The sequence below is a fragment of the Podarcis filfolensis genome (genome assembly GCF_964270895.1).
Source record: "Podarcis filfolensis genome assembly, chromosome: 15".
NCBI lineage: Eukaryota > Metazoa > Chordata > Lepidosauria > Squamata > Lacertidae > Podarcis > Podarcis filfolensis.
The window spans coordinates 34,819,320-34,841,879 of NC_139618.1; the positions used below are offsets into that span (position 1 = coordinate 34,819,320).

General features: G+C 49.5%; 2 protein-coding genes across 2 annotated transcripts in view; one reads left to right on the forward strand and one right to left on the reverse strand.

Annotated features, from left to right (window-relative positions):
* The window catches only part of BRF2 (BRF2 general transcription factor IIIB subunit), a 296,389-nt gene that overhangs the window by 71,791 nt on the left and 202,038 nt on the right, over positions 1 to 22,560 (forward strand). The window lies entirely within an intron of this gene.
* ZMIZ2 (zinc finger MIZ-type containing 2) overlaps positions 1 to 22,560 on the reverse strand; it is a 113,154-nt gene continuing 90,594 nt past the window's right edge. The window contains exons 9-19 of the mRNA XM_083588435.1: positions 21,935 to 22,106; positions 19,276 to 19,417; positions 17,057 to 17,267; positions 16,131 to 16,236; positions 14,920 to 15,077; positions 13,992 to 14,059; positions 12,923 to 12,991; positions 8,302 to 8,543; positions 6,123 to 6,295; positions 4,295 to 4,540; positions 1 to 1,801 (exon numbers count right to left, since the gene is read on the reverse strand). Coding sequence (XP_083444561.1) covers positions 1,694 to 1,801; positions 4,295 to 4,540; positions 6,123 to 6,295; positions 8,302 to 8,543; positions 12,923 to 12,991; positions 13,992 to 14,059; positions 14,920 to 15,077; positions 16,131 to 16,236; positions 17,057 to 17,267; positions 19,276 to 19,417; positions 21,935 to 22,106 — 1,695 coding nt within the window. The 3' untranslated portion in view covers positions 1 to 1,693. The remainder of the gene's footprint in view (positions 1,802 to 4,294; positions 4,541 to 6,122; positions 6,296 to 8,301; positions 8,544 to 12,922; positions 12,992 to 13,991; positions 14,060 to 14,919; positions 15,078 to 16,130; positions 16,237 to 17,056; positions 17,268 to 19,275; positions 19,418 to 21,934; positions 22,107 to 22,560) is intronic.

The following is a 22,560-nucleotide window of genomic DNA, read 5'->3' on the forward strand; positions in this document are numbered from 1 at the left end:
TTTGGTGAGCCCCACCAAAAAGAATCCTTTAATATATAGCAATAATGAAACAAGATACACAAAAACTCAACAGAGCTGTCAGCACTTGGACACAGGGACTCCCTGGCTCAGGAAACCCGGCCACAAACAATGGTTTGATTCTTCCACAGGTAAGGTAACCTTTGGGACCTCTTTGACACCATCCCAAATGCAACCTAAACTGAAGTGGGCGCCTGAGTGGGATGGAGGGGGAATGGCAGGTCAACACACACATTGGTTTTTTTCGGGTGGGTGGGTAGGGACTGACTTCGCTGCACTTATTTCTGGGGCTCAGGATTAAAATGAGTTAATTCTCAGCATCCAGATCCTACTTTGGTGGGACGCACACATGTCAGATGCAAGGGCCGGACCCCAGCTATGGCTAAATGCATCAAGTCTCTGAATAGTGCACACAGCCCCATGTGGAATGGTCTATATTACAATCTAGGAAGCTTATGCACATTTATACAGAGGACTTTTGCCCCAAGGCTGGGAAGCCCTGGAGACTATACAACAGAGTGATGCGGCTTGCTTTTAAATAGTTCCTCCCCTCCCTTCCCCATTTTCCTCCCACCCTCACTTTTGTTTCCTTTAGTGTTTCTACATTATTTACATTGTTGTGCTTGTAGACGGATCCATTGACAGATGGAGGCAAGTCTGTCAGGTGGTGTCCTGGGAACTGTCTTTTTTTCTTTCCACCAGAGACGCCTTTCCTTGCTGCTGTAGTCCGCGGGGAGAAGCAATGGGGGGAGGGAAAAAGTTTTCCAGCTCAAGTTTGGGTGGGTCTGTTGGACAGGAACGGAGCACGGGGAGCGTGGACAGGTTTCTGATCCCGATTCATTTGGGCACATCTTTGAGGCTGGGAGCCATAAAAGAGAAAAACCGCTGCTATGCCCCATTCGAGGAGTTTGGGCAAGCAGAGCTGGCTCCTGAGGACCTCCAGGTTCAAGAACATGCAAGAGCAAGCAAACTCCATCTTCTTCCAGACACCGCCACTCTCTGTCCTTTCTTACTGGAGCTTGTGGCTTAAGAATGCTCGGGAAATGTATAAACAAGGAGGAGCCAGTTTCATTCTACAGTGTCACATGTTACAGGTGGATCTGCGTACCCCAAAACTAAGGTCCAGAAGGATGTGCCCGAGGAGGGGAAGGTTATTGACTGTGCTAACATTTCAGGGGAAACCCTGTCGCTCCACTTCCTCCTTCCCTGGCTGTGGGTTTTCTAGGCTGTCTCGGGGGGCAGATCGGCTGAACTGCTACAGCTGCCATGTGGATAACCTTGCCGTGGTGTGAGCATCTTGTTAACAACTAAGTCTTCAAGGAACAGCGCCCCCTCCCCAACTCTCCTTTGGGCTTGAAGGGTTCCCAGTATGGCTAAAGCAAGCTGCTCTACTGTCCACTGGAGCCCTTCTGGAGGGTAGAGACAATTCTGGCAAAACTGGGTTACTGCCTGGCCAAAGTTTCTCGGGCTGCCTTAGTACGGTTCTGACTCGCTGGCAGGTTTCTGTGGGCACTGCCACTTTACCAAGGCAATGCCCCTCTCTCGATGGGAGCCTGGGAGGCTATGGGATGCATTATGTGAGTGTTGATGTGTGTGTGTGTGCTTGTATGTGTGATGTGCAGGTGTGTGTAGGTGGCGTTTGGAGCTTGGTGACTGTGTTCCTTAAAGGGTGACTTCAGTTGTTCTCAAACAAAGAAAGCAGGTCATCGTTGCTGTTATTGGGGAGATCAGGGGGTCCTAAGTAGGACAGCAGCTCATCTGGGTTCGTCAGCTCAGGAAGAAGCTGAAGGCGAAACAGAAAGAACAGGGTTAACTCGTAATCACCTCTTCCGCCCCCCCTCCTGAAATTCCTTCATGGGCTTCTCTGGATGGGTGACCATTGATCCTGAGCAAACTTCTTGTCACACTCCCTGTGATCATGCTCATCCAGCTCCACCGCCCTCATCCTGCTCCCTCAAACAGCTTCACCAATTTCCCCTTGCTGCCCCATATGCATGGAACTGCCTCCTGGAACGTCGCCATGCAACCACCTCCCTTATTTCCTTCAATTCCTCCCCAAAACATGCCTTTTCGGGGAAGTCTTTTGGATGGTTCCTCTAGCCCTTACTGAAAACAAAAGCCAAATACGTGTAACTGAAGTTGCCGCTATTCTTTTCCTGTCTATCCAGGCCTCCATTTCCGCCCTGCCACTGTTGCTTCCCTGTCTCTATTTTTAGATTGTAACCCCCCTGGGGCAGGGATTTGTGATCTCTGTCCTTTATAAAGAGCCACGTGGGCAGATGGCGCCATATAAATAAGCAACTTCTACACTTTTGAGCTGAACAGCAGTGCAATGAGCATCCAGAGTGGGACCTGGACTTCAGAATCAAAAACACGCCCAGAAGATTCTTCAGGGGAGAGGATAGGTAAAGCTCTTGCAAGATGCAAGGAGGCGTTCTGCATGATGCACCATGGAAATATTTTTTGATCACTCACAGAATGAAGGTTCCCTCCTAAAAGTCAAGTCAAGGTCTGATCATTGGAAGAGATACACTCTCTTTCCTTGATTAAAGCATTTCCCCATTAATTCCAGGACCAGGACACAGAAAATTGGTCACCTGTGAGTTCTAGTGACTGATATTCAGAGACCTACTGCCTCTGATGCCAGAGGTACTACACAGCCATCATGGCTGATAGTTATCTGAAAGCCTGGAGATTTGCTGCTGGCCAGCGTTGACAATAGATGGACTAAAGCTGTACTGGGCAGCTTGCTATGCTCCAGATAGGAATCAAGGGGAGTGCTGCACCTTAACTGCAAACGAAGTAGGCACGAGGCAGAGGAAGACGAATTAAGCCACCTGCCTGAAGGGAGCTGAGCACCACCAGGGAAGCTTCGCACCAAAAACGGACCAGCAAACCGAGAGCCAAGCTGGGAACAAGGCCAGGGCCAAGGAGTCCCACCAGCTGCAGTTGATGCAAGTAGCTGAACAAGGCGGAAGGAGCCATGTCTGCCTCTTTCCTTCCCCAAAGGACTGACAGAACCGGCTGCCTTGTCTCCTGCGGGTTTAGCGTCCCAGTTCTTAGATTCCCTGAATAGCCTGACAGTGAAATGCTCAATCCTCAGGCAAGACACAAAAAACAGAAAAGGGGGTGGGAAACCACGATAGCGACTCTAGCAGGGGTGGGGAGCAACCTTTTACTGTCTGAGGGCCACATGCCAGGGGTGGGCAGGGCCTGAGTCTGACAATGGCTCAGGACCGCAACACCTCAAGGACCACCTCTTTCCATATGAACCTACCCAGACCCTGAGATCATCTTCTGAGGCCCTCCTTCATGTGCCTCCTCCTCGAGAGGTCCGGAGGGTGGCAGCACGAGAACGGGCCTTCTCTGCAGTGGCTCCCCGTCTGTGGGATGCTCTCCCCAGGGAAATTCATAATACACCTTTACATGCCAGGCAAAAGCGTTCCTTTTTAACAAGGCCTTTGGTTGATTTGAATGACATCCTAAGCCCTTTTAAAATGTGGGGTGTTTTTTGGAAGGAAGGGGTTATTGGGTTGTCGTTTTTATTTTTATTTTTGATTTATTTTGATCACTGCCTTGTCGTGCGAAGGGGCTTGAATAACTCCAAGAAACTATGAGCTACGCCGTGCAGGGCCACCCAAGACGGACAGGTCATAGCTGAGAGTTCAGACTCTGGAGAAGGAACTGGCAAACCACTGCAGTATTTTGCCAAGGAAACTCCATGGACATAAAAAAGGAGAAGCTTTGAGAAGAAAGTGAGTTTCCAATGCATGCTCTGGTTCATGGGGTCACGGAGAGTCGGACACGACTAAACAACAACAACAAATATATTTTGTGGTTTTATATTTTGATTTTGTTCTGTTAACCTCCCTGAGACCTCTGGGTATAGGGTGGTATAATAATAATAATAATAATAATAATAATAATAATAATAATAATAATGATGATGATGATGATGCCTCTTGCTTTTCTGCACGGAAGATGGAGGGGGGAGGGAGGGTGTGCTTGGAAACTAGCCTATGTCACAAAGACAACCTCTACATTTGTTGCTCAGCTCACTTCTGCCTCAGGCCCTGCCCTCTGCTGACAGGTGGTGCTCAGAAGCTTGCCCAGGAGCCGCCCCCTGAGCCAGACAAAACATTCCCCTCTTCTGCATTACGGCTTTGAAACTGGGACCACATGGTGCTGAGAGGAGCAGCGAGGTGGGAGACAAGTGAGACCTTCTCAAGCGATGGGAGGGTTTGCATGGGGGTTTGGGGAGTGTAAGGCTACTTACATCCAGGGAAGGCTCAGAGCCTTCTCCAGGTCCCTGTGGACCTCCCATCCCAGGCCCAGGGTTGAAGGCGAGATCTCCTGCGTGCGCCTGGCCCCCGGAGGCTGGCTGTCCCATGGGCTGCCGCGACTGGGGCGGGGGAGGGTTCCGATGGTGGAGCTGCTGCCCTTGCTGGCTGCCAAGGTTGGGGTTGTTGAGCCCCTGCTGCATAGGGTTGTGGGAAGTCTCCATCCTGCTAGACGGGGGCATCTGCAATTGCAAAAGAGGAAAACGGAACGCTGAGAAACACACAGCGGCAGAGGTGCCATTTGGGGCAGGGCTGCAAGCACACCTCACATTTTGTACCCCACCACCACCATTTGCCACACCCCCATCTCTGGGTATGTTAGCTGGCAGTTTTGCACATTGGAAAGAAATGGCAATAGTAAAGTCACAGGTGTTTGCATATGCTATGGTACTAGGGTAAAGGGACCCCTGACCATTAGGTGCAGTCGTGGCCAACTCTGGGGTTGTGGCGCTCATCTCGCTTTATTGGCCGAGAGAGCAGGTGTACAGCTCCTGGGTCGTGGCCAGCATGACTAAGCCACTTCTGGCAAACCAGAGCGGCACACGGAAAAACCGTTTATCTTCCCGCCGGAGCGGTACCTATTTATCTACTTGCACTTTGACGTGCTTTTGAACTGCTAGGCTGGCGGGAGCAGGAACCGAGCAACAGGAGCTCACCCCATCGCGGGGATTCGAACCACCGACCTTCTGATTGGCAAGTCCTAAGCTCTGTGGTTTAACCCACAGCGCCACCAGTGTCCCCGCTATGGTACTACACAGCAGGAATTTGGGGTGGGGAACTGTGGCCCCTCCAGATGTTGTTGGAACTGAACTCCCATCAGCCTGGCCAGCAATTGGAGATCATGGGATTTATACTGCAACAAGTATATGGCAGGAACCCCCAAACTCGGCCCTCCAGATGTTTTGGGACTACAACTCCCATCATCCCTAGCTAACAGGGCCAGTGGTCAGGGATGGTGGGAATTGTAGTCCCAAAACATCTGGAGGGCCGAGTTTGGGGATGCCTGGTATATGGAGAACGTTCGTTTTCCCAGCCCAGGGCTATAAGGAGAAAACACATCAATGGCTCAGTAAGCTCTACAATGCCCCCTGGTGGCTACAGAGGGAACCCCAACAAAATCCTGCAGCCTCTTCTCATTTGCTAAACATCAGCCCAATGCCAGATTGTCACACGAGAGGAGAGCGAAAATCAATGGCTTTATGTTCGGATCTCCTGCAAAATGATGCTTAAAGGGTCTAAGGCTCTCTGGTCCGAGGGCCATTTCTACAGCTCTTATTTCAAAGGCACTGCCTCTAAAAGGAGTGGGCAGCCTTTGCCCCTCTGGGTGTTGCTGAACTACAATTCCCATCAGCCCCAGCAAGCCCAGCTGATAGCCAGAGACGTTGGGAGTTGTAGTTCAGTAAAATCTGAAACGGCTGGAGGTTCTTGGGAATCTAAACTGCACTCTGAACTCCTCCAAAACCCAGTAGCAAGATTGTTCTATGTCGGGGTGGGAAACAAATCTTGCAGGTTGTTTCAGTATCTCCAAGAACTGTACAGCAGCTGCAGGAGCCGAACAATGGCAGACTTTGGGCTCTCAAATTTCAGCAGCGCCCTGGGCAATGCTAAAATTTGGAGCCCCCTGCCTCTCACACTCCATTCTAGAGCATTGTTGTGGTGCCCCACCCCCAGTGCAGCACCCTAAAACTGCCTCTGAGCTGCGATCCCGGAAGGAATAGCTGGTGCAGAATAAGCCCCGTCCTCCTCCTTGGCATTTGTGCTGACCTGTCCAGGGATGGAGGGAGCAGGTGGCTTTTCGGGAGTCAGCATACTGCTGGGAATGTCAGACTGGTATGAGATGGGGGGAGGTCCTTGGTTGAATTCATTTAATGTCGGGGTGCCGGGGTTCACAGTAGGGAAGGAGTCAGGAAACGTCCCAGGGCCAGAAAAGCTTGAACCTGTTGAGAGAGGGAAGCAAAATCCAAATCAGTCGGGGGGGAAAGGAGCAAAAGGGCGAATCAGGACACAGAGATGACTCTCCTTATGCACAGTTCCAGGAGCCAAAAGGTGGAAGAGGGGCTCTGGACAGGAATGTGAGCAAGAACCAGACGTGTGAGGTGGTTTGGGACTCTGCACCCCTTTTTAAAACTTAGTGCTAGGTAGAGAATTCCTTTGGGGATTGGTTAGTACTTATACAAAGTGCTTAGTATTTGGGTGATCAAGTCCACCATCAGAAATGCAAACATAATGAGTTCTATCCAATGGTAGTTCTAGGCTGTGTGCACACCATATATTTAAAGTGTTGGGGGCCTTTAAGAGAGAGCACCGAAGAACCCTGGGGACTATAACTTACGGTCTGCTGTGAACAAGTTGCTTAGCACTTTGTGGACAGAATCCCTTGGATCCTTTCTGACTTGGACACTATAATTGATACACGTCCTGTGGGTGTAACTTTGGCCTCTGAATGTCCATTGTTAATGGATATTTTTCAAATTTTACAGCCTGAGGATGTGGACAGGATCCTTGGGCATGTGCGAGATACCACACGTGTGCTGTTTTGGTTGTAATTACAGTGGTACCTCAGGTTACATAAGCTTCAGGTTACAGACTCCGCTAACCCAGAAATAGTACCTCGGGTTAAGAACTTTGCTTCAGGATGAGAACAGAAATCATGCTCCAGCGGTGCTGCGGCAGCAGGAGGCCCCATTAGCTAAAGTGGTGCTTCAGGTTAAGAACAGTTTCAAGTTAAGAACGGACCTCCGGAACGAATTAAATTCTTAACCCGAGGTACCACTGTATTTGTATGTTTTGAACAGATTTTATACATATATATAGTTTTAATTCTGTCAGCATTTAATTGCTTTTAAATGATTGCTTTTTTCTATATTTTTAGCAATTTTTATCTGTAAACTGCCTTGGGATATAAATATAATAATACAGTGGTACCTCGGGTTAAGAACTTAATTCGTTCTGGAGGTCCGTTCTTAATCTGAAACTGTTCTTAACCTGAAGCACCACTTTAGCTAATGGGGCCTCCTGCTGCCGCTGCGCAATTTCTGTTCTCATCCTGAAGCAAAGTTCTTAACCCGAGGTACTATTTCTGGGTTAGCGGAGTCTGTAACCTGAAACGTCTGTAACCCAAAGTACCACTGTTATGATAATGTTGTCGTCATCATCCTCAACAACATGTCACAGAGCTACAATTCCCAGCACCCTTAACATACTACAGTTCTCAGAGTTCAGGGGAGGGGAGAGATATGCTTTAAATGTACAATGGGTAGGCACATTCAAATTAACGACCCTAAATTAGTCATGTTCATTCTGTTCTGTGCACCATCTCTTTTCTCTTTCCGCCTAACTCAGCCCTCAGCGCCCATTCCCTGCTAGAACTGCGTCCACGTATGTGTAACTGGAAGAAGCCACAAGGTTCCCCCGCTGTTAACCACTCTGCCTCCCCTTCTGTCCCCTTTCTCTGCTTTTATCCAGTGTCAAATCTTAGCCTGTAAGCTCCTTGGGGCAGGGACCTGACCCACTTGTGCTCTGTAAAACACCGTGCAAACCAATGACGTTATATAAAATAAACACAAAAATAAACAATAGGGAAGCTTACAAGGACGAAACGATCCAATAACAGCACTGTACGTACAAAGGTTTGGACTTCTGGTGACAAAGTGGAGACGTAAGTATTGATCAGGGGCGGAGGGAATGTACCCAGGGGCTGCAAAAGACCCATTAGGCGGACTAGGGAGTCTGTACTGCTGGGAAAGCACGGCTCCCTTGGAGGAGGAAGGCTGCATCCTTGAAGAACAAAGGCTTGCCTCCCATGCTAGGCCTGCTCAGAGAGGCTCCCTCGGGCACGGCTACCTTCAGTCCAGTCATTCCAATGGGTCTACTCTGAGATGCAGCCCAGTGTCCTTTCCCTAGTCCCCCCAGAGAGGTCTCTCTGCCCCAGGCGCAGACTCACTTTGGCTGGTGTAGTCGCTGCTGCTGGCCGGCGGGGGCTGCAGAGGCCCAAAGGGCGAGGGGCCCGGTCCCAGGGCGGCAATCATCTCCATGACGTTGGGCATCACCATGTGGGTGGGGCTCATGGTGCGGCAGCGCTTCAGCACAGGCCCGTCCTGCTCCTCCTTGATGTGGATGTCGGGCTTGATGGGCACCGGCTTCCAGCTGCACGTCGGGTCAATGGTGATCTCCTCATATTCGGAGCTGGGCAGGGAGGCAACGGGAAGGATGGTCAGACGGTCTTTCTGGCTCAGCCCCCGGCATCTCTGGGCAGGGCTGGGAACAAACCCCGCCTGAAACTTTGGAGACATGCCCCCTGCAAGCGCGGATGCTACCGAGCTAAGCGGGTGAATGCCTTAAAGGTTAATGGACCCCTGACCATTAGGTCCAGTCATGGCCGACTCTGGGGTTGCGACGCTCATCTCGCTTTATTGGCCGAGGGAGCCGGCGTACAGCTTCTGGGTCATGAGGCCAGCATGACTAAGCCACTTCTGGCGAACCAGAGCAGCGCACGGAAACGACGTTTACCTTCCCGCCAGAGCGGTACCTATTTATCTACTTGCACTTTGACATGCTTTCAAACTGCTAGGTTGGCAGGAGCAGGGACCGAGCAACGGGAGCTCACCTTGTCACGGGGATTCGAACCGCCGACCTTCTGATCGGCAAGTCCTAGGCTCTGTGGTTTAACCCACAGTGCCACCCGCGTCCCTTTTGGGTGAATGCCTTAGCAAGGTGTAAACAGCACACTATGTTCCCACGCCTGCAGAAATTGCGCCCCTACGCAAGGCTGCCTGGATTCAGGGCCCTTTGTGAGCCGGCACACAAAAGTAGGCTTGCACAGCTTCACGGCCATTTCTAGCACAGCAAGGAAAAGATGGATTAAGTGTATGCCCTTGGAACAACCTCAAGAGGGCTGAGAGCTGAGCAATCTCACAGCCCTGTCTTAAGAAGAGAGTTTTGGATTTGATATCCCACTTTTCACTCCCTTTAAGGAGTCTCAAAGCGGCTAACATTCTCCTTTCCCTTCCTCCCCCACAACAAACACTCTGTGAGGTGAGTGGGGCTGAGAGACTTCAGAGAAGTGTGACTAGCCCAAGGTCACCCAGCAGCTGCATGTGGAGGAGCGGGGAATCGAACCCGGTTCACCAGATTACGAGTCTACCGCTCTGAACCACTACACCACACTGGCTCTCCACATTCTACTCAAGAGGCTGGAGGCCCATCACTGGACGATGTGTGTTTACGGAATTTCGAACTCTGCTCATTGGAAATTAAGCGCCCACCTGCTGTTTGTAAGCAACCCTGAAAACGGAGTGCTTTCAACTCTATTTCAAACCTTGTCAGGCTCAGAACGGCCCCTAGAGAATCGAAAACCTGAGGCTGTCAGGATGTCCATGGCTGCCATCTCAGCACAGGACCCCATGGAAACACAAGCCCCGTTTTCTAGAACTTCCGAGGGTGCTGGCACAGGACCAGGTCCCCCCCCTTTTTTGGCTCAAAGATTTGTCCTTGGCAGTGTACGTAAAGGGGAGGGGGAATGATGCAGTGACTTATACACCAAGGCCGGAACATCACTGCCTCAGTGCCCAGCAGGTTTGATCTGGTTCCTTCTTGTTTATGTAAAGCAATGCTGTCTTTTTTATTTTTCTTCCCGGCAGTGAAAATTGGGAGCACGAGGCCCTCAAATGGCAGAAGGGAAGTTCTGCATGCTGGCTGGTCTTGCTCTGTATTCTGGGACAAGGAAGGCTCAGCTGTGACACCTGGTGCAGCTGCTAATGAGACAGCAGGGTCTCTGGGGCCGAGAAGGAAGCGAGAAGCAGAATCAGCATTCAGGGAAGGGATGGGGGTCACTGGGGAGAGGGATATAAAGCTGCTTGGGTATGAATTCCCTAAACCAGGAGTGTGGAACTTCAGGTGTTGCAGGACCACAACTCCCACCATCCCTGACCACTGGCCAAGCTGGCTGGGGCTGATGGGAGTTGGAGTCCAACAACATATGGGCCCTCATTCTTGCCCTGAACCATGATGCCCTGGAGACGATGTTGGGACTCCCACCCATCAGCCCCAGTCAGCACAGCCAATGGTAGTGGGTGTTGCAGTCTAGCAACAGCTGAAGGATACAAAGTTGTGTGTCTAAATAAATAAATGATGAAAGATGAAAACAAAACACCACCAGGAGCTAGAATTTTAGCCACTAGACTCAAGATACTGTGTTACTGAGTAGCAAAGAGAAGATGCTACACTTAATATGCATTTCAGTATACAATCTGTTTTCTGGCTGTAATCTCACTCATTGCCACAACCACCTTGTGCGCATCCCTGTATATCTCAGGCTAGGCAGAGACAGCCTCCTCAGAGATCCTTTAAGGGCTGCCGCTCAGTGGTAGAGCATCTGCTCTGGACGCAGAAGGTCCCATGTTCATTCCCTGGCATCTCCAAGTAGGGCTAGGAGAAACTCCTGTCTGGAACCCTGGACAGCTGCTGCCGGTCAGTGTAGGCAACACTGGGCTAGGTGGACCAATGGTCTGACTTGGGTACAAGACAGGAATCAGATACAAGATCAGCAAAGTGGGGCAAATGGCAAAGCCTTGTCAGTCGTGGCTCCAACAGTAAGGAGGGATAATTGAGAAATCATAGCAGTGCCATTGTGGTATAGCGGTTAGAATGTTGAACCCAGACCTGGGAAACCAGGGTTCGAATCCCCACTCAGCCCTGAAGCTCACTAGACAACCTTGAGCCAGTCACCATCTCTTAGCCTATCCTACCTCACGTGAAAGGAAAGGGGAGGAGACCCATGTACACCTTGAACAACTTGGAGAAAAGGGATATAAATGTTGTAATAATAACAACATAATAAAAAAAGTACAGAAACCATTGCAAAGCATTTTTTTATCTAGTCATGGTGAACCTTTATGACTGCTTGATATTCTGAAAGTCTGAGCTCCCTCGGGTTCTGTGCTTGCAATATTAGAGCTGACTGGCTTTTTGTTTTTCATTGTGTGCGTCTTGTGTTGCCTTCGAGGGCTGTGTAATCGTGCCTCGTTACTGTAAGCTGCATGAGAGCCTGGGATATAAGCAGAATAAATGAAACTCTGTGGAGGATGTCAGGCTGAGGGCAGCGGCTGTCCAGTGACTCAGCCGGGGTTCAGCAAGGATTTGAACCAGGCCGACCAATCCCCCAAACTCTGCCTCTCGGAAAGCTTTCTGGCTCGTATAAATTTCGGGGGTAGTGGTGCTGGAGTTGGGGCTTGTCAGGCCCAGCAATGCAGTTCCACCCTTTTAGACTCTGGACTTACCAATTTTATTGGGGAGCCTCTTTAGAGGTAAATATTCATTTACTTCAGAATGTGACGCGTGACTCTTTTCGGAGTTGGGGTCACTCACTTTGCAAAGGCCATAGACCTCTGTCTCAGAGTCCTACCCGAATGACCCCTCTCTGTTCAGGCTTATACCTTGACCCAGAATACATATTTGCTTCAAAATTTCCACAATTTTCTGAAGGCAACCCTGTATCAGGAAATTTTTTATGTTTAATGTTTTACAATTTTTTATGTGCTGTAAGCCACCCAGAGTGGCTGGGGAAACCCAGCCAGATGGGCGAGGTATTCACCACCACCATCATCATCATCACCATCATATTCCTTCACAACAACCCTGGAAAGCAGAGGCAACAGCTGTTCTTGTAATTTGCTTAAGTGGCTGAGCATGGAATTCAACCCAGACCTCTCCTGTCCTCGTCTGACAAGACACCACATTGCATTGGCACTCTCTTCCAAAATGGGTCTCTGCTGACTGCCTCTTCGGTTTCCGAAACCTCTGGTCTCAGTGATGAGCGAGTTTATCCAGGGCAGAGGTGGGTAAGCTGTGGCCCTCTAGATATGGATGAACTTCCATCAGTCCCAGTCAACGGTCAGGGGTGATGGGAGTTGTAGCGCAGCAATATATGGATGGCCACAGGTTTCCCCATCCTTGATCTAAGGCCTATCCCTACCTGAATTCTCATTCCGTTCCTATCCCAACACAGCAGGTTTTGTCTAACCATGACAAAATCACAAAGGAAGGGGTAATTGGCTGGGGAGGGGTCTGGCTCCAGCACTTGGCTGCCCTCAGGTGGTGAAAAGCCCATACTATTATAATTATAGGTCCTATTTTGGGCGTACCTGTCCTTGTGGTTTGAAATGGGGTGAAAATCTTGCACATATTATTACACAGTGTGCTTTGCACGACATGCTGAAGGAACAATATCTGGGTCGGATTTTAAGGAAATACACAAGGAGACTGTAATCTATCTGCTGTGTGGAAAGCATAGACACACAACTGCAAAGGCTACACATTTCCCACTTAAATTACTTGATGCTAGGGATTTTGGGGCAGGATAGTCAGAATCTTGTTTGTCTCTGTTTTTTAAACATTAAATTTTATTTTGGTTTGTGTAACTTTTATTTCTGCTAACTCGTCTTATATGGATATGCAGTTCCTTTCGGTTTGACTCCCTTTGCTTTGCAAATGGTCTGAAGTCTAAATACAAACACACAAATCTGGATCTGATGGTAGCTGTTCACTATTTTTGAACGGACACTTACTTTTGAATGTAGATTAGGATCCCCAACATGTACTGATCCACTTCGAGTCCCTCCAACAGGGCGGTTTTACTGAGAACAAAGCAAAGGGTACAATAGTTAGCAGTAATAGCGGTGGCAGCAACAAACACTGCTCAGAGAAGTGTAAAGGCTGGGGGCTTGCCATATGCTTCTGACTACGTATACTGAGGGACGTGGGTGGCGCTGTGGGTTGCCGATCAGAAGGTCGGCGGTTCGAATCCCCGTGACGGGGTGAGCTCCTGTTGCTCAGTCCCTGCTCCTGCCAACCTAGCAGTTCGAAAGCACGTCAAAGTGCAAGTAGATAAACAGGTACCGCTCCGATGGGAAGGTAAATGGCATTTCCATGCGCTGCTCTGGTTCACCAGAAGCGGCTTAGTCAGGCTGGCCACATGACCCGGAAGCTGTACGCTGGCTCCCTCGGCCAATAAAGCGAGGTGAGTGCCGCAACCCCAGAGTCGGTCACAACTGGACCTAATGGTCAGGGGTCCCTTTACCTTCACCTTTTTTACATATACTGAAGATGGGGGCGTGCAATTGTTCAGGCCTCGCTAGACTACAACGCCCATCATCCCTGACTATTGACCATTCTGGCTGATGCTTATGGGAACTGGGAGCCCCAAATCTGCAGGGCCACAGGTTCCTCATCTCTGACACACACATACAGATTCTCAACCGCTTCTTTCCCCTTCTCCATGTCCCACACAAGTCCCCATGGTTTGTTCACTATTACTGGAGTTTAGCAGACGTTTGGCACAAATAATAGACAGGGCAGAGAGAGGGAGCTATCTTGCCAGAGTGGCACAGCAGGTCAGTAGAACTGTGAGGTACTATAGTCAATAGAGGAGAGCTATTGCCTTCATGCCCTGCCTGTGAGTTTCTAAGAAGCATCCGATTGGCTGCTATGGGAAACAGGATGCTGGGGTTCGAGTGGCTAGTCTCTCCAGGAGGGCTCTTTCCTGAGTACTTATACTGCTTCACTGACTATATTCTTGCATTTCATAGATGCCACCCGCTCCTGCGAAAGTCACGGGCCCCAACCAAAAATACTCACTTGCAAACAGGACACCTCCACGTCCCCCTTTCACAGTTCAGCTGCAGATAGGACTCCAGGTCAAAGCACTGGGCAAAAGACAGGGAATTTGGTTGGGAAGAAGGTGTAGATTTCCCCAAAGAGGGGGCAGCCATTTACGGTTGTATCCAATGTTAGTCACACTCAGGCTGCGCGCGCGCGCGCACACACACACACACACACACACACAGTGCAACCCCTGCTCCCAAGGATCCTGAGAACTGTAGTTTGCCCCTCGCAGAGCCACAATTTCTAGCAATATAATAATAATAATAATAATAATAATTATTATTATTATTATTATTATTATTATTATTTATTTCTACCCCGCCCATCTGGCTGGGTTTCCCCAACCACTCTGGGTGGCTCCCAACAAAATATTAAAAACACGATCAAACATAAAACATTGAAAACTTCCCTAAACAGGTTTGCCTTCAGATGTCTTCTAAAAGTCAGGTAGTTTTTTATTTCCTTGACATCTGAAGGGAGTGCATTCCACAGGGTGGGTGCCACTACTGAGAAGGTCCTCTGCCTGGTTAACAAACTAGTTCCCAGGATTCTGTGCCGAGTGCCGAATGTGCTTTAAATGTGTGCCAGCATCCCTCAGAGTAGACCCACTGAAAATAATTGGCATGGCAAGGTTAGGTCCATTAATTTTATTGGGTCTGCTCTCAGCGGAAGTTAGCAGGACACAACCCCTGGTCTTGGAGTGACAGCAGTCCAGATATCTAAAAATGGCCTGACAGTGTATGAGGCAGTTCAGCTGATGCCTAGATGGGAGATCACACGGGCAAGGGGGCAAACTTTGGAGGGGCAGCGGGAGATAACAGTGCCATCGGTGGAGCTCAATTCTATGAGGCTGCAGTGATGGAGCAGAATGGGAAGGAAGGCTGTATGACCAGAGACTCACCTGTATGTGCCTGCAATCATGACCCCTGGCAGGAAGCTGGATTCTCCGGAAAGTAATGGGGCACTTCAGAGACACCTTGATGGCCGTTTGCTCCACTCCATCTTCCCCATTTGGACCTGGAGTTCCAGGGATTGTGCCGCTACTGAAGTTTCGCTTTACTAAGGATCGGGAAGGAAAAGGGACGTTGTTGCAAACAGCAGGGCTCTTTGGCCTCCATCACAAAATTCATAGGCAGGAGAGCGCACAGTTGAACTATGGAGTTCACTGTTAGAATTCCTACTCCATGATTGCAGTCATGGGATTGTTGTCTTTCACATGACGGTGTGTGTTTTGACTCCACAAAGCAGGAAGTGACGGAGACAGAATGTTTGTGTTACTGAGTTCTGTGAAGTGGGACTATTGTCCTTTGTTCTTTCTCTTTGCTGTCTTATGCTAGAGAGAGAGGGGGAGCCATGTTGCAGTGCTCCGTGTGTGTTTATATGTAAATAAAGTAGATTAGCCAAAATGCTGAGTTGCCGCGAAGACTCTGTGGTCTTGTTGCCGCAAGCTGCGAAGACTCTGTGGATCCCTAAGTGTGCCGGTGTCGGCTGGCATCGGTCGCTGTGATGTTCGGGCTGAAGAAAGCTTTTGAAGCTCCCGAACGATCGACCAGGAGGGAGAGAACATGCCAGTCGCATATGTGTCTCTGCCAGGGTCCTACTCGACTGTAGGACGAGCTCCTGACATTCGCTACTATGAAATGTAGTGATGGATGGCAAACTGCACGGTTTTAAAAGGAGCTTAGACAAATTCATGGAGGGATAAGGCTACAAATGACTACCAGCCACGACTATCTCCAGTCAGGCCCACATCTGATGGCTGGAGTGGGAGACCCCAGTTGGCTGGGAAGCACAGGGTGTTCTTGGCTTGACAGCGTAAGCCCAACAGAGCCCTGGCAGGGCCCGTGGCCAGCCTAGCTTTCCAAGGCCCGGTAAATATGTACCACGTCGCCCCCTTTTCTGCCACACAGGCCTGCCTCCAGTATTAAGTAAGCCTCTGAATGCCATTTTGCTGGGAATCAGAAACAGGGAGAGTGCTGTTGCACTCCTGCCCTAACTTCTGGGCTTCCCGTGGGCATCTGGTTGGCCACTGTGCAAAGAGGATGCTGGGCTGGATGGGAATTTACCCAGATCCAGCAGGTTCTCCTTATGCTCTTTGAGCGCATAACTCACTTTTGGTGATGCAGTGCTCCGCTGGCAGAAGCCGTTTTTTTATCAAGCCTTGCAAAACAGACCTCACGGAGGGCCTGTGGACCAGCTGCAGGACGAAGAGGTGAGACTAGGAAGAAAGGAGGAGAAAAGAGGTTAGCGGCCGTGTCTCGGGAGATTCCATGCATGGCACAAACAAAGTGAATAGGAAAGAGAGGGTCTCGCCCCCTTCTCAAAAGATCAGAACAACAAATCCACAGAGGCTGCATGTCTCTGACTAGCAGCTGCTGAGGAGCAACCCTGGGACAGGTGACCTATGGCCATCCTATCCTGCTTGTGAGCTTCAGGGCTCTGCATCACCACCTGCCGCTCCTGCACGGATGTGCTATGTGCAAAATGCACCATTGAGGCCACATACAAACACTGAAAGCACTATTGTACCTAAGCAACCATCGCTTCCCCCAAAGAATGCCAATAACTGTAGTATGTTAAGGGGACCAAGCACTTTTAAGAGACTCTTATTCTCTTCCCCTGGCAGCACTACAATTCCCAGAGTGGTTAGACAATCAATCCCTCTTCTCAGGGAACTCTGGGAATTGTAGCTCTGTGAAGGGAACGGGGGTCTCCTTAGGACTCTCATCACCCTTTACATACTACAGTTCCCAGGATGCTTAGAGGGGAAGCCACAACTGTTTAAAGAGGTATAGTGAGAGCATTTGGCTATTTCTCATACAAGGCCTCAGTATTTTTACACGGCCATAGGAACATTCAAAGTATTTAGCGGATCCCTGCAATGAATTTGAAGGGGATACGCCACAGAGAAGGCACATTTGCAGGGTTTTCTCCTGGGTAAAGAGAGGCTACTCAACAGTGGGCTCCATGCAGTTGTAGGAACAAGAGATCCGGGGGGGAGGGCGTTGGGGAGAGAAGGAATCCAAGAGGCAACTTACACAGCAGCAAGCGGTAACGGTGATCTGGATGGTGTTCCTGCCAGGCTGGCACACCTGCTTTAGGTAGAGCGGCTTGTGTGATGTCTTGTTGTCTCCCCGCTCGATGGTCAGGGGCGTGGCGTTCACGCTGACCTGCACTGAGGCTGGCCAGTTGGTGTTCATCTGTCGGTCCTCGTGGTGGTAGCATTTGAACTGCAGCTCCAAGTCAGGCCTGGGGAAAGCAAATGAAACGCCTTTCGGAAAACAGCAACGAAACACTGATTCCTTGGGGAGCCCACCAGCGACGCATGCAAGACCCTGAGGGGGGTGGAGGGTCAGATGTGGCCCTCCAGTCTTCTCTATCTGGCCCTCAGAACTCCACTCAGGCCATGCACTCACTCTTTAGGCTGCCCCTGCTCTGCATCTCATGCATGGGGTATGTCCTTGAAATCTGGTGGTGCCTCTTGCATTGATAATGCCTCCTGGGTGGAAGGGTGTGTGAGTGAGCCTTCTGTGCAAATGTAAAATTTGCATGTGTTGCTCCACTCATTTTTGCCGCTGCCCCATTCACCAGTGGCATATAAAGCCACTGATAAACCATGAAGACCATGGCTCATTGCAGGAACATATGAAACTGTCTTATAGCAATTTGGACCACTGGCTTCAAGTATTGCTCCATCTGGACACAGGTCCTTCCCTGTGGAAATGCTGGGGTTTGAACCCTTATTGATACAAAGCATCCCTGTGCTACCGATTTAGGGCTGACAGGGAGACAGCAAGAATCTCTCAAGACACAGAAAGTCTGGCATGTTTCTTCTTTTAAGCTATTCTCCTTGGGAATGCCAGAGAACTTCTCCATATAGGAAGGGGACAGAGAGAAGTTCTTCAGAGCCAAGGGGCCAAATTATTATGATTGTTAGTTTGAAATATTAACCACCCTTTGCCATAAGGTCCCAGAGCAATTTAAAAATACAATATTAAAATCAGTTTAAAACAAATGATAGTCTAGGGTGGTCAGTTGTTGAAGACTGGGGTAAAGAGGTGCATCTTTAGCATAGGATGGGAACTACATAATGAAGGTACCTGGTGCATCTCTGTGGCAAAGGGAATTCCACAACTGAAAGGCTGATGAGATAATAATCTACCTCTATGTGGGAAAGTGAGGCTTTTGATCCTGCAGGTGCCCCGATGCAGGCAGTCTGTGGCCAGTTCGGCCCACCAGAGTTGTAACCTGCAGTAGTTACTGTTGTAATACTGGGAAGATGCCACTCAAAATTAAACAGGGAGCTGCAGCCAAAATGGGAGTAGGCAATCCCTGGTTGATACTGGAAGTCTGAAGCTAGTCAAACAATGGCTATGAAAGACCTCAGAAATGAGCGTCTCAGAAGTCTTCGTTGAGTGTTCAGTGCAGATCCCTTTCTGGATAGAGATGTGAAAGCCCTCTTCCCTTTTTCCCAACTGAGAAAATCATTTCTTGCGGACACACCCCGCCTCATTTTTCTCTCAATTCCCCCCTTCTTTTCTCCCCTCTTAGATTTTCAGTTCTGTCTCTGACAAGTTGGGAATGTTGGGAACCCAGGAAGATACTTTAGATACGAAGTCAGACTTCTGCATGTAAAGCAGTGCTCTACCACTGAGCTATGGGCCTTTCCCCAGCTAAAACTGAGGATCGGTTTTGGAAGTTCAGAACAGGTGAACTTGCTACCTCCAGCCCTTGCAAAGAACAAAAAACAGTCAATTAAATAACCCACTGTTTCTTTTAAAAGTGTGGTGAATGGCTGCCCAGAATGTCTTACAATCTTTCCGATGTAAGATACATACCTGTGTTCCAGGTATGTATGCGACTGAGTACTTGGATGGTCTAGTGCAGGAGTGGGGAACATTTGGCCCTTCAGATGCTGTTGGACTCAAACTCCCATGATCCATCAGCACCGAACACTTTGGCTGGGGGTTGATGGGATTTGGAGTCTGACAACATCTGGAGGGCCAAAGGCCCCACAGGTCTGATACAGCGAAATAGGGGGGCTCTCTAGTCTTAAGGAGCTGAAAAGGTCCAAGGAACAAGGAAGACCTTTCTGGGTCACAGCCAGTTCCTCTCATTGTTCCTGTGCAGACTCTGAAGCACAGATGCTCTCTCTGTTCCCAACAGAGCGTTCCTGGTGACCCCGGTGGGAGGAAATGAGCTCCTCTGCAGGAAGCAGAACGGCGACAGGGGGGAAAAAAGAGGGTGGTTCTCTCACCTGAGCATCAGAGTCTTGTAAACCGAGTCCCTGAGCTGGAAGACGTGGTTGCTGACAGCCAAGTTGTGCTGGAGGCGGAAGGGCTCCAACACTACGCCGTCCCGCACGGGGAAGGTCAAACGCAGCTCGTCGCAAGGGTTTCCTGGCAGGGCGAGATGAGAGAGAGGGTTGGCGGTGGGCTGTTGGCGCAAGGCAATGGGCACCGTGAGGTAGCGCAGGGGCACCAAGGCCGGTGCGGAGGCCAGCTTGATCCGGCAGCCGGGGATGCCGTAAGGGACGGCGTGCGCCTGGGGGCAAAGCAAATGCCTGGCAGGCGGGATGAGGAAGCAGGTGGCGCAGAGAAGAGGCCTGGTTGCAGCTCCTTCTGTGGCTCCAGGGGCCTCGCCACCCTTCCCCTCCCCCACGACCCTGCACTTTCCAAGCATTTGGGGGGGAGCAGGAGCTCCTTGCTCTCCTTTCCACCCCACCCCAGACTGTACCCACTGCATATTAATGAGGTCCGCAGGCGCCCTTCCCCCACATGGGGACCAAGCACCCAACTGCCACTTCTGAACTGCCATGGAATCCTCTAACCACTGAAATTCTGCTGTTTCCCCCGAATCTGCTGGCTAAATCTGGAGCAGAATCAAGTGATAAAGCTTGTCCTGGACTGAATCACTTTGGGTTATGGGACTGGGGGTGGGGTGGGGGTGCAGCAAGGGGGAGGTAAAGGGGAAGGAATCCTATTTTTAATGCTATTCCATGAAAAAGACCACTCCATTTCAAAAAGTAAACAGCATGTTGAGAAGGCTAGGGTTGAACCTCCCTCACAGACATGCGTTTTCTATATACAGGGAAGCATGTGGGGGTTGTTGTTTTGTGTGTGTGTGTTTAATGCTTTCTTTTCAAATATATATATATATATATATATATATATATATATAGTTTTACATAACAAATTTAAATTCAAACATTAAATGTCCACATCACCTGAATCCTTCGTGTTTAATATTTTCAACCCCTCCCAATTGTGTGAAGTCCTGCCATCAAGAGAAGCTTTACCATGCGATTCCGCTAAATGCACAAACTGAATCCTGGTTGAGTCAAAAAACGCCGCCTCCCTGTGTGCATGTGTGAACTCAGTTCTCCTTACTTAGCCAATTCAGCCCCACCATTCATGGGGAATCCAAAGTTTCCAGAAGTACAAGAAACCTTTGGGGGAGGAGGAACCTGAAGGGAGGAACTTCACAACTAAAGCAGCTGTCAGGCCCAGTCCTGATCTGGTAGTAGATTTGGGGGATGAAGTAGAGACACCTCACAGATCATGGAACTTGGGAAGGAAGGGTCCTCTTAAAAGCAGTCCTTGAGGAGCCCTCAGGGTTGAGACCTGCTACAGAACTCCTGAAGCTCCAGAGGATGACCTTGGTAGAACCATCACCTGGTCCTCATGAACAATGGCACCAGAAGGCCCAAACCCAGGCCAAGGAGTCATGACACAGCCAGAGTCATTGTGCTACTTGTGAATAAGCAACTCCCAAAACTCCTTCACTACTAACAGCTGCTAGAAGGCCTGAGCAGCTGCTGGCTACTTCTTCCATAACCCCATGCTGTGCTTTGCTGAATTCTCTGTGATGCTGACTGTGGACTCTTGCTGGCCTATGGGTGATCTTCTGAGCTAGACAGATTCTGTGTGCTTAACCATGGTTTGCTTGGATTTCACTGCCTCGGCAATGATGCCCCTGCTGTCAAAGTGCTTTGGTGAGGGACCTATTCCTTGTGGAACTGGAACCGGTGAATTGTGACAGTAGCCCAATGAGGACAGGCTGCTCAGTGGCCAAAGAAAGCAGATTAATTGTTGGCAGGGGTAGGGAGTGGAGGAAGGAAACAGAACAACTCTGTGTGGAATGGGAATGACCTGAAAAAGGTACCGCTGACTGACTGGAACTCTGAACAGGAGCACTCCAAACTGCAACATTTTATTGTATAAAGTTTTGAAAGGGTAGGTAGGAGATTGGATATTCCTCTTGCGTACCAATCAGAAGAGGTGCCTTATAGTCCATGTTCAATGAGCGTCCAGTGTAGCTATTTGGTTTAAGCTTAGCGTTCCAGAGCGGAGCAGAACGGTTTTATTAAAGTTAATATAAAACCAAGAATAAATTAAAATAACACTTGTTTCTCATCTACAGTTGCCAAAGGACTGTACAAACAGAAGTGCTGTTAATAATTCAGGCCTGTACTCAGGTTAGGGCTCTGAGGAACCTCCCAAGGAAGGGAATCCCATAAAAGATTGCAACAGCTACCAATATTGCCTTTCTGTGGGTCTTTGTGTTCAAAGCTGGTGTTGGGGATGGTGCTCAAAGGGCACTCTCATTTGCTCTTGAGAACTGCAACACGATACAGAAAGGAAGGAGCCTAAGGAGTCATACTGTTTTTGAGAAAGTTGACTTCAGTTAAAAGGTTTGCCCCTCCCAGTTTAATGACTGGCTATATAGCCTCCTAAGATCAGGTGGATCATCTGATTACTGGAAAAAGGGGATCTTAAAAAAAATAACAATTAAGGGACATTCAAGGCCCCTAAGAATCCCTTGGGCCTTTTGCAAACGATTCCCCTGGAACCCAATGGGAGCGTGGAGGTAAATCAGCCAGCACCCAGGGGCCTCAATATTAAACAAAGACTTACCAGAGGGAGACGGATGCAAAGAGTTGATGTTGGGTTTGATGTCTGGAAGGAACGGGGACTTCACGTCCTGCCCTGGGGACATGTATGGGGGGATGTTGCTGCCAGGTGTCATTGGAGGGGTGGGATTCCCAGGTAGCGGGGAGCTGGGGTAACCAGGCATGGATCTTCCAGGCTGAAAGGAGAATCAAAACATCAGGCTAACTTGATGCATCAGGGCACATGTTGAAAGCCACGTGGTTAATGGACAGTGACAGCGTGACTGCATTCCCACATCCCACTAAATCCTGGTTTGGTGTGATGTGCACAAACAGGAATGAGAATCAGAGAGCTGTGGGTTTGTGCGCTGCTGCTGATCCCATGAAACCAGAAGTAGGAGCATAAAAGTTTTTTCTTCTGCTTTTGATTGGTCAGAGTTTGCTGTTGTCCAGATCCAGGAACTGGGATTAATCTTAACAATGGCGAGTCAGTAATTGCGGCCTGAAGGTAACTTGTTCGAAGCTAATCCCAGTTATTGTTAACCACAGTTTATCAGCCCATCTGACATGATAAACTGAGGTTAAGTGAAAACTTCCAAATTCCCCTCATTGCATGTGGTTTGTTCTGACACACATCATGTTAAGTTATGG